The sequence below is a fragment of the Astatotilapia calliptera genome, chromosome 3 (assembly GCF_964374335.1).
Source record: "Astatotilapia calliptera chromosome 3, fAstCal68.1, whole genome shotgun sequence".
NCBI lineage: Eukaryota > Metazoa > Chordata > Actinopteri > Cichliformes > Cichlidae > Astatotilapia > Astatotilapia calliptera.
Window position 1 is genome coordinate 59,364,884 of NC_137424.1, and position 11,639 is coordinate 59,376,522.

The 11,639-nt window shown below is 41.5% G+C and overlaps 1 protein-coding gene across 1 annotated transcript; it reads right to left on the bottom strand.

Moving 5' to 3' along the window:
* Positions 1–1,297: 1,297 nt before the first annotated feature.
* On the bottom strand, positions 1,298–11,435 carry LOC113017187 (acidic leucine-rich nuclear phosphoprotein 32 family member D-like). The gene is made up of 7 exons (XM_026160341.2): positions 10,261–11,435; positions 5,529–5,678; positions 4,981–5,103; positions 4,369–4,555; positions 4,197–4,291; positions 2,903–2,969; positions 1,298–2,741 (listed from the first exon to the last, which is right to left on the bottom strand). Exons 1-7 carry the CDS (start codon positions 10,312–10,314, stop codon positions 2,662–2,664), a joined length of 756 nt encoding a protein of 251 aa, XP_026016126.2. The 5' UTR covers positions 10,315–11,435; the 3' UTR covers positions 1,298–2,661.
* Positions 11,436–11,639: the final 204 nt, after the last annotated feature.

Consider the following 11,639-nt stretch of genomic DNA (forward strand, 5'->3'; position numbering starts at 1 on the left):
TTTTGGGTGGTCTGCAACACACATAGAGCCATATCATTAGTCAGGTAATTACATTATGTAATATTATGTTCCAGATCAGCACACACACAGCTCCCGTGTGCCGGAAATTTAGCTATGAAGACCAAAAATGTGTTTCGCACCAGGCTGTAAATGTTCTTGTTGCTGCTTTAAAGTTTGTGATGAGTGACTCACTCCAGTGGCCATTAGAGGAACTGCAGTTTTCTGACTTAATCGTGTTTCATATTTAAAGTTGATTGATCTGTGACGTCACATCAGCTTGCGGAAATAAATGTTTTAAAATCCAGCACAGACCTGACACAGAACGTCAAAGACGAGAAAAGGCTGAGGGACAAAAATCAGAACTGGACTGAACAATCAGTGAAAACAGATCTGATGGAGTCATGAATCTGATCTATAGAAGAACATGGGGCGGCTCTGTTATGGTTTTGCTCTGCATTTCAGCCTGTGGGGTTCTTGTCACAGAACCATTTGGTCCACTGTGTATATGTCCGCACAACTGCAATTGTGCTAAAAAATTGGCCAAAAAATTCAGTCAGCTACATCAGTGTCTACTGTTTACTATCATAGCCAAGTGGCTAACAAACATAAACAGAAGTTTTCACTATCCGTACTAATTAATGTTATCTTGTTGTATCAGGTCAGTGCTATCCTCTATACTGTTGCATGCTGGCAGCAGGTTGAGGGTCACAGATGCCAACAGACTAAACTGACCCACAAGGCCAGTAATGTTGTGGGGATGGAGCTGGACTCCGTTAGGGTGGTGTCTGAGAGGCAGATGTTGTCCAAGATAAGGACAATTATGGATAATACCTCCCACCCACTCCATGACACGCTGGCTAGTCACAGGAGCACGTTCAGTGAGACTGAGATTCCCAACAAGCACCTAACCTCTGTTAATCCTTGATATGTATAATTGAGTGATCTGTATATATTAGTGCGGGTTGGTTATTAGATGCTGCTCCAACCAGCCAGTGAATAACCCGCTGCCCCGCCCTCTCCTCCCTGTGCCCCAAGCAGCAGGTGCACCTCGCATACAGAGGGCGCCCTTCCAGTAAGTGGCCGATAGAAAATAGAGCGGTGTCTATGCCATTCCCAATATGCGCTCATGATGTCGGGGCAGCATGAGAACGAGCAACTTTTTTTGCCGATGCCCGTGATGCCGCCCTGGGCAACTGCCCATGTCACCCATGTCAAAAACCGCTACTGACTGTGAGCAGCGCTGGCTTTAAAAGACTAAACGAGACGGGGGGAGACGAGGACACAAGAGAGCCAGGAGCAAAATGTTAAGATTTTATTTACAAAGTCCTTTTTGTATGTATTTTTTGTTTGCTTTCATTTAACTTACAGAAAGTAAAACACAAAAAAACCAAATCAAAAAGAAAACAACCTCGACTAGTCAGTGTAAGCTTGAAGGAACATCTGGAGCTCTCTACTGAGGAGACAGAAACTAAAGGAGGCAGAAAGAGGGAGAGGGGGGAGGAAAGAGGCAGAGCGTTTCCCCAGACAACCATACAAAAATTAAACAAAAACAAATTCCTCTGAAAAAATATTTCTTTTAAAAAGCTCTGTTGGCAAAAAAAGACAACACGGTTTGCCCTGAGCAGGTTTGGCCTTGGCAACAGGAAGAGGGAGGAGGGTGGGTAGCTTTTTTTGTTTTTTTAAGATTGGCTTTAACACAATGATGTCATCAGAGCGACGAGCTACATCACAGACCGATGACATCAGGGGAAGAATAAGGAAATGGAGTTGGGTTCAGATTTCATTAATTCATTTATTAACTCCTCATGTTTTTATTGTCTTGTAAAAAAATAAAAGAAACCACGCCCACATACAATGGAAAAAAAAGTTAAGGAGAGACATTTATTCTCAGGAGGAAGAGGAAAACTGACGTAAAGTCTGCAACGTTTTGTTTTTTTGAGCTTTTCCAGACTGGTGATGCATTTACTGCCCACAAACAAGAGTTGGAATTTAGAGTTCAGATGGTTTCTTTCCTGTTAGCACAAGTTTAGGTTGTTTCCCCCCCCCATTTTAAATGTAAACTGTGATGAAACAAACAAATAAACAAATAAAAAACTGTCTAGCTGTATATTCTGATGGAAGATTTGCAGGTTTCCAAAGAAGGCGAAACATCCTCTGGTTCCAGCTTCTAAAAATGTGAGAATCTCTCTGCAGCTTCTTATTTTAATAGCTAAACAAACTCTTTTATACAGTTGATGGTGGGACGAGAAAACAGATACTTTTCTGTTAAAGTGTTTTCTTCTTTCCTGAGTTCACAAAAAATAAACGTGCTGCCATTAAACCAAAAGAATAACACTGCGGCAAAAACAGAGGACTAAATGGAGGCTGTAAGTTGTTGATGACAATGGGAAAAAAAATTTGGCTCAACTTGTGGAAATGAAAGTATTTAAAAAAAAAAAAAAAAAAGCAAAAAAAATAATTAATGAGGCGTTTTAGACATTAACGGATGTCAATTTGGCAGGCGACAAGCGAGGAGACCAGAGTCAGAAATGGGACGTGGCCCAGAGTGAAAGTGGGAGGAGGCAGAGGGGGAAGAATTGGCAGCAGGGATGAGACATTTAGACTGAGTGGATAAGAGGTCAGCAGGGTTTGCGGGGGTCAGGGAGGGGTCTCTGCAGGCCCTCATTCATCATCGTCATCATCATCCTCGTCCTCGGGGTCCCTCTTCCTCTTTTCTCCTTTGGCTGGAGACGAGTCCTCATCTGCAGGAAGAACAATGGGAGTCTTTTATTTGGCTGATTAATTACTACTTGGCTACACCTGACTGAACCAACTCAACAGACACCATCAGATATAAATGAGTGTTCGAGTGTTCCTCAAAACAAAGAGAAGTAATAGTGAGGAAAAATACAGGTTTACTCACCATCCTCCTCCTCATCTTCATCATCGTCTTCTTCCTCGCTGTCCACATCTCCGTTCACCTCTCCATCCTGCAGGGACAAAGACTGCTGATGCAAACTCACAGTGCCTCTTCCGAATCAGTCGGAAAGTCCGAGTTCCCAGTTGGAAATGTGTTGTGGAACGCTCCCTCAATTCGGGATTACCCCGCTCGGAAAGTCAGAGCAGACTAATGTACCACAAGCTAACAATCAAAGTTTTACTACTGTTTACTGAACGTAAACTGTGAACATTTAAACTGTGCTGCAAAAGCTGTGTATTTTTGACCGACTCAGCCACGCGCAGAACACTGACCAGCCTCTACTCATGAACATGAGAAAAAGCATGATGATGTTTTACTAGTGACGCCTGAATGGTTTTACTTTGCTAAGAACCAAACAAATCCTGCCTTTCGTTGCTTTTACTGGAACCACCTATAGTGTGTGGGGTTGTTATAGCAAACTGTGCTTGGCATACAGCTTTTCGTCAGACTTTGTGTACGTGTTTTCTTGCCGTATTGTTTTTAAGTGTAGCCAGTTTCCTTTCTTGTTATCAAACATGACGATTTTTAATTTTCGTGAACAAGAATTAAGGAGACCCTCTCCTGACTCATCAAGGGCACCACAAGCTTCCCTGTTCCTTTCCAAGCAATCTGTGTTTAACCTACAGACGCCTGTCGGGTTTTGGAGGACTACATGAAAGCACATGTGTGTACCTATAAACAAACAGAGCTGTTGTATTATAAATTATCCATATGGGTGTTTAACTGCACGGGTCTCCTGGTGGGAGCCAACCTGCCTCCAACCAATCCCAGCGTGCCTGCAGTCACTTTGTCGAGGAGTTTAGAATTAATTATTTATATATGCAGACAGATTCCCAACATGCTGCAAACACTGAGCAACTCTTGTGTCCCTGAATGCAACCTGTCTGCAACACGTCTCTGTGCAGTATGGCACTTAACTGGTTGCATTCTGGTTACATTTCTGAGGTTCTGCCTGGACTTTTCAGAGATTCATCACGAACTGTAACATGTAAACGCTAACTTAACCTCATTAAATTGCAGACTGACTCCATCTTATTGTAGTCTTAATGCACCAAATTCACAGGACAGAGGGCATTTGACTGTGATGCTGTGATGAAAGTGGTTTTAGACAGCATGTGGAGGACAGACGAGCAAATACGTCACAGATAAACAGAAGACACTTCGCATCTCATTTTCCCTCCTTTCATCGTTCTTCAGCATTTCTATGTAAATGTTACTGATTTAACTCCAAACTCACCTCATCACCGCTGTCGTCGTCTTCGTCGTCCTCCTCAGCCACTACGTCTTCTTCATCCTCCTCTTCCTCTTCCTCAAAGTCCTCTGACTCGCCCTCTGCAAAATAAAAAAAACTATCTTAATATTACTGTCGCTTTAATTTTCTCTCAGTTTTCTAGAAATCAAACCTTCACCTTCTTCGTCCTCATCGTCGACGCCGTCTCCCTCGCCCTCGGAGTCGGAGGCCTCGCAGTCGTCGATGTCGTAGCCGTCCAGGTAGGTGAGCTGGGGGAGCAGCTTGAAGATGGACTCCCTGTAGTCGGCCAGGTTTGTCACCTCGCAGTTAAACAGGTCGAGACTCTTCAGCTGGGGCAGCTTTTTCTGGAGGGACAAAGACGGACATCCGATCAGTTTTCTGAAAACATTATTAAAGAACTAATGAAGAAGTACAAAGTGCTGCCCTCGTTTGGCTACAGCACACTGTGTGCAAGTTTGCTTTGGACATAATACTGACGACCCACAGCTCGTGCACTATTATGTCACTACAAGCTGAAACTGCATTATGGACACCTGAGACCAGCACATATATTGTATACCTACATGTCAGTATAAGGATAACAGAGCTGCTGACTGTCGTCCATGTTGGCTGTTACTATAGAAACTGTTTGTTTATATATACATATATAAATGTGTTTGTGTTTCATGCTGTTATATGATTTACTGATGGTTACAACCTATTCACATACAAAAGCACACAGCAGTGATCTGTCACTTCTTTTTTAAATAACGATGTAGACTCCACCCACCAGCGGCTCCAGGGTGCTGATGTCTTTGAACTTGTTCCCACTGAGGTTAAGGTGCGTTAGGTTCACCAGCCGCTCTGCCAGGACCTCCAGACCACCTGATATCCTGTTGTCACTGAGCTCCAACTGCAGAGACACAAAGAAAAGCTGTGAATCAAAAAAATCAAACAGAAATATATATATATTTTTTTAAAAACCTGGTGATATTGCAGCTTTATATTATCACATCATTAGTGTCTTTTACTTTTAGAGCGCTGACAGGACAAAAAGCCATCAAACTGTGTGACAGTTGAAGCCAAACACAAAGCTTCTCAACCCTCTGCTGCACCAAAAAGCAAGCAAAGTATACCAGAGGCAGCTGTCCACAGGCTACGTAACTGAGAAATTCACCAATAACAAACCAAACAATCAAATTTGAATCACCTTTCAGAAACTACAAAGAGAAAACGTGCTGGAAAAGGAACTGAAAGCTCTGCAAAGCTGAACATCTGCACCTTCTTCAAACATTTACATGAACATCTGGTTTCCTGACGCTCTGCAGGCCCTCTCACCTTTTTGAGTTTGGCCAGCTTTGGGATGTCTGCGACGCTGGTCAGGCCGACGTTGATGAGGCTGAGCAGTTCCAGATTCGAGAACTCTTCTGTGATTCCCTCGATCTTTCCTTCGCTCGAGCGACAGTTATCCAGGACCAGCTCCTGGACCTGAGGGGAGAGAAGGGACAGCGCGCCGTTAATCCAGCATGGCTCAAAGTCGCCAACCGGGTGAAAGAGTGGATAACTGTAAACACTATTTCTATTTTAAGCAGCATGTGAGAAGAGTGACACATTAAACTGGTTACAGTTTGACTCTGTGACTCTTCGCCACTTTTAACCCTGAATGTTTCATGTTTAGCCTCCAGATTTCAACATATCATTTTCGATTTTTGCGTGATGGTTGATACAGTAACAGCATGTTGTAATAAAAAAATAATAAAACATCAACGTTTTTTTGAATACACTGTGTGCTCTTGTATGTTTAATCTAGTTGAGCTTTTCCTCTCTGCTTACTTTGTTTATGCAAAAATAAAAACTTCCTTATAATAATCTGCAGTTGTGCTTCCACACATACACAGGTATTCATAGGGTTTATGTTAGGGGTGGGCGGTATAAACGGTATACGGTAGAAACTATATAAATTTGGCCAGCGTTAGAGATTTTGACTATTCCGCTCTACCGTGCATGTTGATGGTGTCATCAAGCTGCGCCTGTTTTGGTCGAAAGCATGGCAGTGGCTGCAAACAACATCATCTGCAAATTATGGCGGGCGACAGTAAAATCAAAGAGACGAAGCACTTTTGGAATATGGGCAAAAACTGTGCTTCCTCCACTTCCCTACCATCTATTCATTAATGCTGCATTCCATCACAGCTGCTCTATTCTCATGTTGTTGCAGTATATTAATGACTAACCTCGTATTGTTGATGAATAATCTCAGTTGTTCTCCTGACTGAAGTTTGGTCTGTTTACAGCATCCTGCCATGCGACTGCATTTGTCCCCAACCACTAGAAACCCTCATGTTAACTTTTATCGAGTGGAAAAGAAGTTGGCGTTCATCCTTCAGCTTTACTGTGCTAATCTTAAACTAACGTGGCTGTTTTGCTAGTGATCACGTAGCACATCATTATATACCAGCTAGCCCAACTTCAGTAACCCTACAAAAGTGACTGCTGTTTAGTTTTCTGTCTTCATTTATGTTGGAAGTGATAGCAGAGCTGTACTTTTTAAATTTGTTTAGAAATCTCTCAGTCAGAACATGCTATATCGTGTTTAGGTGGAAAACTAGCGAGCTAACTTCTGGATGCCTGGATGTTAAACTTAATTGTTACACCTGGTAGAGCAGAACGCTGATCATTTTATTACAGATGAAAGAATTTAGACAGTTTTTCAACTCTCAGTGATGCTGCAGTGATCGTTTGATTTTGGGACCTGAACCAGATGGAGTTTAGGACCCAGATTACTCCGCGAGGCTCCTGACTACAGCAGCCGTAATGCTCCAACAATCCATCAAGCGGTGCGGCTTCGTAGCTTACCAAAGTCGTACTAAAACATTTTTGACAGATTTCTGAGTGCCATGTACCACATAAAATCAGTTCGAGGTCAGTGAGCACAACCAGAATTCATACACAATCCACACTGTTGATTTTTGAGAAAATGAAAGGATTTTAAGCGTGCCTTATAGTGTGTAAAATACGTTATACAGAAGAAAAGAACGTATTGCGATATATATCGTTACCGCACATGCTTTAAATCAGCTGTCTCCAACCGGAGCGGTTTATGCCCAACAATATTTTCACGGACCGGCCTTTAAGGTGTCGCGGATAAATACAACAAAATAAAACTAGCACCGTTACCGAAAAAAAAGAAAATTTATTCATAACACACGTGAAAAGACCCGGGAATACAGAGTTAACGATAAAAACAATAACAAAATAACGCTGAAAACCGATAAAAACCCTGAAAATCATACATTTCACACCGAGCCTCAACTCTTGCGGCCCGGTACCAAACGACTCACGGACCGGTCCGAGGCCCGGGGGTTGGAGACCGCTGCTTTAAATTATATCTTGATATGGATTTTAGGCCATATTGCCCAGCCCTAGTTTATGTTTTGTTTTTTTCCCCTGTGTGTTTTGATCCTTCGTTCACATGTAAACAACTTTTTAGATCACCGAAACTCTCCCAAGTTTAAGTTCTTCAGAAACTCCACTTCTGCGTTTACATGTGGATGAAGAATCTGCAAAATCAGTCGAGCTGCCGCTGTAATCTCGTTGTCAGCTGGTGACATGAAACAAATCTGTAACCTCAAATGACTCACTTGATGGTTTGATTAAATAGCGAGGTCAATGTGACTAATTCATTTTCCTTGTACTGAGCACTGCCTAACGGGTAAGGTGACTTCAAATAGAAAGCGTGGTTACCCACAGAAGCAGCGCGAGAACACGGGAGTTTCCACGGCGTTTTCGTTGAAACATGTCAGTGTTTCATTGTATGATCACAGCGCCTCCCTTGTAATAAAACCCAATCATCCCCTACGTATAAACAGGAGGACTTTTGCAGAATGTTAAGCTGACACAAGTTACCCATTTACTGGCTTGCAGTACTTGGGGTCATGTGGAAAACAAGCAAAAAAAAACAACAAAAAAAAAAAAAAAGACGTCCCTTCACCTCAAACTGATGATTCATTCAATCAGTTTTTCAGTCTATATGTACCTAAAACAGAGTTAGAAAAACACTGCATACCCACAGACACCATAAAAGATGGATGAAGTTCCGGTCTATAAGATGCAGTATTTTTAGTCACCACCAGAGGGCAATAAAATACGGCAGCTTTTTAGTATTAAATAGTGGTCTGTATTAAAAATATGCAATGGCTTAATTAATTAATGTGCTAGTATTCCGGTCGTAGTAGTGACATTTATTTTCAGCCAGATTTAAAATGTACAAAAAGCATAATCAGTTAATAATTTTCACTCATTTGAATAATGTGGACAAAACTTCAACATTTTTTTTCCTTTCTCTGAGTGCTGCCTTTAGTGGGCACCACAGCAAAACCTTAAAGTGTCCACCTCATACCTGAATTTTGCTTCAGCTGGAAATCTGGAATAACTTGATAACTGATCACCCTATACTTTGCATCCTCCTCTGTGGTCTTCCTCCTTTCCTCCTGCCTGCCAGCTCCATGTTTATCACCCTTTGTCCAGTATATCCACCATTGCTCCTCCTCACATGACCAAACCATCTCAGCCTCCAACTGGCTTTCCAACTTTGTCTTCCAAACCGAACTGTCCCTCTTGTGTTCTCATTTCTAATTTTGTCCTAACCTGCTCACTCAAAACAGAAACCTTAACATCTTCACCTCTGCCTACTGTCTTTTTGACCGTGCCACCATCTTTAAACCATACATTGCAGCAGTTCTCACGACAATCTAGTAAACATTCCCTTTCACTCTTGAACCTATCACTCCAACCACATTAGCCCAATTAAACATTACACCAACTCCAAGAGTAGCTTTCCATGATTTTTATTGGTTCAAAAACTTCTGAAATGGCCACAGTAGGGAGATTGGGGACAGCCAAAAGGAGAGAAAAAAAATAAGAAAGAGAGAGAGACACTGCCTAATACCTGAGCATTGAGCTCAGAGATTACCTTTACATACATTGCCCTCAGTATTTAAACCTTTTGTAATGTTTGAAATACAACAGCATTACATACAATATGTTATTTTCAAAAACCACCAAAACACTTTAGGTGTATATCAGTTTATTTGTTGTAAATCTCGTCATTTTCAGTTGTTTTCAAAAGAAAAACAAACTAGGATCCTACAGAGGACGCCTGTGCGGTTTCATGTTGGAACGGGGCCCGACCGAGGCTCTGTTTGTAAACTCGTAGCAACACGTGACGCTGCTAGTTAGCTCTGTTGCTAGCTGCGTGTTATTACCAGCCCCTCCGCTCTGCGGAGCCCTCACTTATCGACCCAAAATGATAAGGTACTGCGGCGGAAAATGTCTCTCATTACGGTGGTTCTATGAGAAATGATATGAGTAAACGAGTGTCGTAAATTCGGGCCACAACGACTCAGCCACTTTATAAAAGTAGCGCTAGCACGCCGCTGGCTACGCGCCCTTAGCGCGTTTATGCTCGCTGGATCCGACTAATCTCTGGAAACGCGTTTTCGTAAACAGTTATTTTTAAAAAGTGACTCGGTGAGTTGCAGAAAAATATTTTTAACAAAATATTAACAAGTAAATAAAATGTTAATACGCAATGGGGGGTTTTAGAATTAAAATGCCATCTATCGACTTCGAAATAAATGAAATTCTAGAATTAGCCAGGCCCGAAAGACGTCGATTATATTTTTATTTCCCGATAAGCAGGCGGTTTTAAGTTAATTTTCATGCGTGGGGATTTTCATTTAAATTTTAATAACTTTCAAGAGCATCAGTAATATGAATAAAACGAGAAATGCGTGGGCATAAAATGAAAACAACGTGGTAAACAACTGCGTGACTGCGCTGTTTGCGAGCGGCGATAACAGCTACTTAGTTGAAGGGAAGCAGCTAATTCAAGAATTTCGCAGACTTTGTGTTAGCTTAGATCTAAACTTGCTTTTTTAAGATATGCTGTTTTTTAATCACTTTTCCCCCCTCAAGCTGCAGACACGCTGCCATGTGCTCGCCACCCCTCCTCCTGCCGGTGTACAGCAGATCAATTCCAATAAAGAAGCACACAACCCGAGAGACTCACCTCCGAGGGCGACCGGTGCCTCAACTCTAAGGAGACCCTCTTCTTCATGTCCATTTTCCTCCGGTTTTTCCTGGCTTTGGTTCTTTACGTTATGGAAAGCTTGTTTTCTCTCTCGTCCTCTGTTCAGCATCAACACGCGGAACCGGAGTGAAGCTAGCCACAATAGATACTCGTCATTTCCGGGAACGGCTTTCAAAATAAAGTTGTGGTTACGTGGTATAGCGGAAGTAGAAACATGGCTTATTCCGCCCAGAGGTTCGCACACTTTACCTTCAGGCCATGCACTCTATAATTCATCCACGTATATGCACTTATTTCGTCTTGAGATTATCCAGCGCGTGTGAGAGTTCTACGTTTCATCTCATTTTAGCGGGAACACACGAAACCTCCTTTAGGTTCTAGTGTACTCGCTTTAGCTTGACGCATGCTCGGAACGCTCCAGTGGCGCATGTGGAAAAGTGGGTCAAGCCGTATGGTGCATTGAATGCCTGAGTTATAAATCAGATATTTAGCCTTCGCACAGAAAATGACTAAAAATTAATACAAATAGGCCAAAACATTTAATTGCGGACAGTATTTTTAAACAGTGATAATAAAACTGATTCAAGACTGCTGGATTCCTTAAACCTCACTAGATGCTATATAAATTCACCAATTTTCCTGTGATATAGACAGTTTGAGTTTTTTCAGCTTGAGTATGTAAATTTCGAGTTTCTGAGGTGATCTTGAACATATCAGATATTGATTTGTAAATGGAGGGAAACGGCAGCAGTAGGGAAACAATACTCTACAGCGCCACTATACTGTCATTTGGAATCATTACACAGATATAAAAAGTCGACCACGTGCAGTAACTTAACTCTAAAAGAAAAATCATATCTCATTTATTTCCACATTAATATAAACGATAATGAAGAATTGCTTATCACTAGCAAAAAATGTCTGGCATGTGAGATAATTCACTTTCACTATGACTTCATGACATTTTCACTACACACTATAGCCTTCACTTATTTATATTTATTGTTATTATTATTGTTATTATTATTATTATTATTATTATCGTTGTTGTAGCTTAATGTATCATTGTGGTTATCATTTTTAACTTACAACATAATATATTAACAGTAATTTTGAGAAAATGTGATTAAAATGCAGATTAAAACTGTTTGCTCATGAATTCATTTTTTTCTTTGACCTGCAAATTATGTGCTATAGACTCAAACCGAAACATTTCCAATATGAAATTACAGGAAGGATTTTAAAACTAGCAATCATTGCTGGTTGTTGATGCAGTTCCACTTTTGTGCAGTCAGTGGTGCTGTAGCTCTTTGTCTGATCCCTCCGTTTATCGACTCATTGTGAAGAACAGATTGGAG

Excerpts from the sequence above, each read along its gene's own strand:
- LOC113017187 (XM_026160341.2), bottom strand. The coding sequence starts at position 10,314 with ATGGACATGAAGAAGAGGGTCTCCTTAGAGTTGAGGCACCGGTCGCCC. Across the intron at positions 5,104-5,528 it reads AGCTGGCCAAACTCAAAAAG|TTGGAGCTCAGTGACAACAG; the intron begins GTGAGAGGGCCT and ends GTGTCTCTGCAG. Across the intron at positions 4,292-4,368 it reads CGACGATGAGGACGAAGAAG|AGGGCGAGTCAGAGGACTTT; the intron begins GTGAAGGTTTGA and ends TTTATTTTGCAG.